This window comes from Physeter macrocephalus, chromosome 8 (assembly GCF_002837175.3).
Source record: "Physeter macrocephalus isolate SW-GA chromosome 8, ASM283717v5, whole genome shotgun sequence".
NCBI classification, from domain to species: Eukaryota; Metazoa; Chordata; class Mammalia; order Artiodactyla; family Physeteridae; genus Physeter; species Physeter macrocephalus.
The window spans coordinates 143,775,085-143,781,084 of NC_041221.1; the positions used below are offsets into that span (position 1 = coordinate 143,775,085).

The following is a 6,000-nucleotide window of genomic DNA, read 5'->3' on the forward strand; positions in this document are numbered from 1 at the left end:
CTACAGGTGGCTAGTGGCTAACACATTGGACTGTACAGCTTTAGACCAAAGTATCCAAATATTTCTGGGTCTTTTTTTTTTTTCTTTTTTAAGGTTCTGGTTTTATAGTTGAGGTAAGAATTAAAATCAACACTGCTCATTTCCTATGGGTGAATGTAAGATAACGTATGTGAATTATCCCAGGAACCATTACCCATAAAATTGTATAATTCAGTAGTTGCTGTCATTCATTCTCTTCAATATGTATTTCCTAAACAATTCCTATATTTAGGCAACTCATTCTCTGGAACTTGAATTTCTTGCCAGTAACATCTTAGATAGGAAAAGGTATCTCCCTTCTAGCATGAGGGTGACTGCCTTCTTTTGAACAGGACAGAATCATATTTTCAAGTCATTTTGATGACTGTCAGTTGTCCTTTGCACTAGTACTTGACCTATGTTAAAGATGTTTACATCTGCAATATTTTATGCTAATAAAAGGTATGCCAGTCCTCCAAAGAGGATTCCAAATAGGTTATACGTTGCTCTATTATTTTGTATAAATTATTTGTAGAGCTTACCATTGTTTTCATTTTGTAGCTACCAGGTGCAGGGTACTGAAACATTTAAAAGTAGAAAATGCACCAATTGTAAACCGATTTGACTATGCACAATGCAAGAAACTGAATATGGATCAGGTACTAGACCAGATACTAAGGATGCCTCCTGAGAGAAACCGTATCATATACCTACGCCCCATGCAGCAGGTAACGAGCTCTGCTTCTTTTTGGTGATCACATATTGCAGTGATATTTTTATTTTAGTGTTCAACCTTTTTGAAATTGGCTTTTATTCATTTGCTGAACCCACAGTAATGATTCTTTAGATTCTACAGAGTTTTCTTAACCAGCCTAGAATACCTTGCCAATCTTCTTCATCAGTGCTTCTCTGATAGATTTTTCTGGGCTTTTAGCAAGTTATATGATGAGGGGAGTTGTTATACAGCAAGTTTTATACTTATTAAAAGTCGCCTGTGGTAAAGAGCACAGACTCTGGTTTCAGACTTCCTGGTTCCAGTTCTGGTTCACTGACCTGTAGCAGATTACTTAACTTCTATGTCTTAGTTTCTTCATCTCTAAAATGAGAAGAATAAAAACCTGCCGTTACTGTGATGGTTAAATTAATACATGGTAAGTGCTAGAACAGTTGCTGGCATGTACTAAGCAATCATATGATAGTTGCTGTTACTATTATCATCATTATTATAATAGTAAACTTTTTATAGTATCTACGAGATGATGGCTGTTAGCTGAACCTATTGTGGTAAACATTTCACAATATATGTAAATCAAACCATCATGCTGAAGATATGGCACATATATACAATGGAACATTACTCAGCCATTAAAAGAAACAAAATTGAATTATTTGTAGTGAGGTGGATGGACCTAGAGTCTTTCATACAGCATTAAGTAAGTCAGAAAGAGAAAAACAAATACTGTATGCTAACACATATATATGGAATCAAAAAAAAAAAAGGTTCTGAAAAACCTAGGGGCAGGATAGGAATAAAGACGCAGACACAGAGAATGGACTTGAGGACACCGGGAGGGGGCAGGGTAAGCTGGGACGAAATGAGTGAGTGGCATGGACATAATACATCCACTGCCAAATGTAAAACAGATAGCTAGTGGGAAGCAGCCACATAGCACAGGGAGATCAGCTCGGTGCTTTGTGACCACCTAGAAGGGTGGGATAGGGAGGGGGGGAGGGAGACACAAGAAGGAGGAGATATGGGGATATATGTATATGTATAGCTGATTTACTTTGTTACAAAGCAGAAATTAACACACCGTTGTAAAGCAATTATACTCCAATAAAGATGTTTAAAAAAATCAACAACATCATGCTGTATACCTTAAAGGTATACAGTGATGTGTGTCAATTATTTCTCAATAAAACTAGGGGAAAAAAGAGTAACATTGTATGTAAGACTCTGTGCTTGATGTCAAAAGAAGGTTTAAAGGAAATATGAACCTTTGCAGTCAATGTTTGAACCTGGCCTCAAAAGAATCATTTCAGGGCTTCCCTGGTGGCGCAGTGGTTGAGAGTCCGCCTGCCGATGCAGGGGACACGGGTTCGTGCCCCGATCCGGGAAGATCCCACATGCCGCGGAGCGGCTAGGCCCATGAGCCATGGCCGCTGAGCCTGCGCGCCTGGAGCCTGTGCCCCCCAACGGGAAAAGCCACAACAGTGAGAGGCCCGCGTACCACAAAAAAAAAAAAAAAAAAAAAGAAAAAAGAAAAAGAATCATTTCAACACACAAATTGCTTGTTGAGTGTTTATAATTTGCTGGGGCTGAAAAATACACAGGACATCATCCTTCTTGAGAAGTTTGCCTTTCCACGAAGGGGGTAGACATATATGTCATTAGGATGACAAAGTGGGATTTCGTAAGTAAAATAGGGATGAGGGCATTCCATGAGAAGAAAGCAATGTGAACAAAGGTTACGAGGGGGCAAGGAAGTGTGTTCTGTCTTTAGGAATGGACAGTAGTCCAGTTAGAATGGGGTATATGGTACTACACATTCACAGTTCTATAGTGCAGTCAAAATTTAAACCTGTAAAGGATATATTCAGAAGTGGATTGCTGGGATCGGTTACCTGAATCCGGATTCTCTGGTTTAATTCACATTTATATAACAGTGAGATGTAAATTGCTGAGCTTGCTAAACAGTTGAATTTGCTAAGCCTCATCCCTAGCATGGCAAGCTGTGTTCAGGGTGGAATGTGACTCTTTGATTTTCAAATCAGCCAAAGATTTAAAAACTGAGGTCCCAAGGAAAGATTGTTCAAGCCCTAGGAGATAGATTTCTAAGGCATTCTCTTCCTTGGTCCAAAATCCTCTCTCTCATGTTTTCCACAGGTGGACACACTAACGTTGGAGCAGAAGCTATTTAGTGGTCCCTACCCCTATCACATCTGTATTATCCATGAATTCAGTAACCCTCCCAATGTCCGGAACAAGGTGCGCATTCGCAGCTGGATGGACACGATAGCAAACATTAACCAGTAAGTTATCTGCAGCCCCTGACGACCTTCTAAGTCAGTTCCCAGAGCAAGGATGCCCAGAAACAACAAATCCTAATTATTTTTTATTTTAAATGATTTCATCTGGGCTTTTCAGGCACTGAAACATGAAATGTAATGTGAAAAAAAACAAGGGAAATGAGGACTTAAAACTAAAATGCGTACATATATATTTGTAACTTTTTATTTTCAAACTTAGAGAAAAATCACAAGAACAGACCGCACATGTACCTTTAGTTTCATTCCTTTAGCCTTACAGCATGGAAAAGAGATCATATTAAAGACCTTAAAACTGTGATGTTTTACATCATCAGAAAATTTGTCTTTATGCATTTGTTATTTTAATATATAGTTTGAGACCTTCATTAGAATCTAGGCATGACACATTTTGATAGTTCCTTTCTAACCTACATCCCAACATTATTTTCAGTTTTATAATTTTTATTTAATTTTTCTTGTTGCCTCCAGAGAGCTCATTAAGTATGAATTCTTCCCTGAAGCCACACGAAGTGAAGATGACTTAAAGAAGTATCCCAAGTACCCATGGGGTAGAGAAATCTATACTTTAGAAGGTGAGCATTTATTTGTAAATGGTTGGAAAGCTAAATAGCTGTTAACTGATTAGATGGAGAGACATGTCTTAGGGAAGATTGGAGTAGGAGCCTAACAATTTGTCAAAATAATGGGAATACTGAATATCTGCAGGTAGCAGGGACCAGATAAATAGTGCTCTCCCTGTATGAGTCTTTACCATCCCTAAAATAATCAGCAGTATTGAAACACAAAAAGTGAAAGAAAATTGAAACTTGCTGTACAGTTTGCAAGTTGCAGTGACTTGAGGGAACCCGCGTCAGCCTCTTTGTGTGTATATATATATATGTACACATATATAGAAAGGGAAACTGAGGCTTAATGGAAGCAAAGGATGACCAAAATCACATGACTAAATAGTAGCAGAGCTAGAATTGGAATTTATATCTCTGGTGCTGCTTTCAAAATACTTAAAGCGTTCGGCCCTGTCATTACTTCCACCCCAGTAGCACTGTTGATCTGTCTTCTTTTAGGTGTTGTGGATGGAGCGCCGTATTCCATGATTTCTGACTTCCCTTGGTTGAGATCACTACGGGCAGCAGAACCCAACAGCTTTGCCAGATATGATTTTGAGGATGATGAAGAAAGTAATTATGTCCTGACTTGATTTTTATTCTCTAGTTTGGGGTTATCCTGCGGTGTTCGATACTTAGTATTTTGTCTGAGTTACGAGCGGCACAGCTTTTTATCACTTCCCATATAAATGTCTTTGCTTTTTGTTATTGTTTGGTTCACCCCTTGCTAAAAAAAACAGCTCTAAATGTATACAACAGATAACCAGTTGACTTACTAGGGATATATGAAGGTTGGTGGAAAGGATTCCTTCAGACAGATTGTCCTACCTAGATTTTTTTATTACCTAAATGTTTATAATCTTGTTACTCCTTATTGAAGAATTTGGTCAACTATATTGTTTCAAAACTGTTCCTGTGATACTAATTATTCTGCTACTTATGAGCTGCTTCTTGTTGGGTAGCATGTGGGAACTTACGATTTAGGTGTGGATACTTGATGGGGGAACTTGAAGGAACTCTGGAATATAGTTCTTCTAAGTGTTAGCACCCTTGAATATCCATTTGTAGGAAGTTTAAAAAATATATTTTAGGAGGAAATCGATTTCATAAACTACGTGTGTATATATATATATGACTTACCTCTCTGGTACATTTTTCACCTTGGGCCTTTAATCATGTGTGCTCTTTTTGGCATCAAACATAGTATATAACCAAACTGATGGGGACCCATTCCATGAGCTATACATACATCAGTTACACTGCATGAGAGTATACAGGCATATCTCATGGACCAGCTAAATCAGAGTGGCTTTCCAGATGATTCTGATAATCTTGTTTCCCCTTTTCTTTCTAATTTCCAAGGCACCATCTATGCTCCTCGAAGGAAAGGGCAGCTGTCTGCAGACATCTGTATGGAAACAATAGGAGAGGAAATTTCAGAGATGCGTCAGATGAAGAAGGGCGTGTTTCAGCGAGTAGTGGCAATTTTTATCCACTATTGTGACGTCAATGGAGAGCCTGTTGAAGATGACTACATTTAACTGGTCCCTCCTCTTTCCAGCTATTCTGGCAGTAAGCTGCTGGGGCCATCCAGCTGCCAGAGAGCTTCACAGAGCCTTGGGGCATGCAGTTGGGAGGCTCTGGCGCGTTTTGGTATATAGGAAATGTATAAGGAACATTGAAGTTGTATACAAAGATTTGTACATAGAGGAAATACTTCCTAAGTACCAACTTTATATCATATGTTTATACAATTTAATTTAAAAATTCATTTTAATGAAGGCAGAGAATTGGAAATAGTTCATTTTGTTCATTTTTCCAGACTTAGTTCATAAAGTGTCACTTTCTGGCTGAGCCCCTGTTTACTATATTCTTAATCATTACTGTCACGCCCTTAAATCTGTGCCTTTTTCTTCTCGAGCAGAGCTGTTTGAGTAAACCTGTTGAAGCGTCTTTTTGTCTCTTGTGCTTTTTTTGTGTTACTATTAAAACTCCAACTAAACCCTATTGTCAGAGGTGGCTGTATGTTTGTTTCTGTACAAATTGTGGTTCTTTTTCCTCTTGGTATTGTAGTTGCCATATTTCTTAAAATGAAGTAAAAAAAAAGACTCATGGGTTTAAAAAAAAAAAGAGTTTGAGGGGGAAATGGAAAAGTTTCCAAAGCATTTCTAGTTATTTATTTCCATATTGTGTATATGCTTTATCTTGAATATAAAAATAAAAATTTATTAAAAACTTTTTTCTTGCCTTGGAACTGAATCCCTCATTTTAAAGAAGAGTAGCAAATACTACACAGAAAAGGAATGTGTAGTTGTGTCCAAGTAAG

The 6,000-nt window shown here is 38.0% G+C and overlaps 1 protein-coding gene across 11 annotated transcripts in view; it reads left to right on the forward strand.

The window, feature by feature from the left end:
- FBXO38 (F-box protein 38) overlaps window positions 1–5,681 on the forward strand; it is a 53,863-nt gene extending 48,182 nt beyond the window's left edge. For all 11 annotated transcript variants that reach the window (XM_024125860.2, XM_007119836.3, XM_055086826.1 and 8 more), the window contains 5 exons: window positions 580–746; window positions 2,906–3,051; window positions 3,538–3,641; window positions 4,134–4,247; window positions 5,037–5,681. In XM_024125860.2, the coding sequence (XP_023981628.1) occupies window positions 580–746; window positions 2,906–3,051; window positions 3,538–3,641; window positions 4,134–4,247; window positions 5,037–5,215 (710 nt within the window). In that variant the 3' untranslated portion in view covers window positions 5,216–5,681. The remainder of the gene's footprint in view (window positions 1–579; window positions 747–2,905; window positions 3,052–3,537; window positions 3,642–4,133; window positions 4,248–5,036) is intronic.
- Window positions 5,682–6,000: the final 319 nt, after the last annotated feature.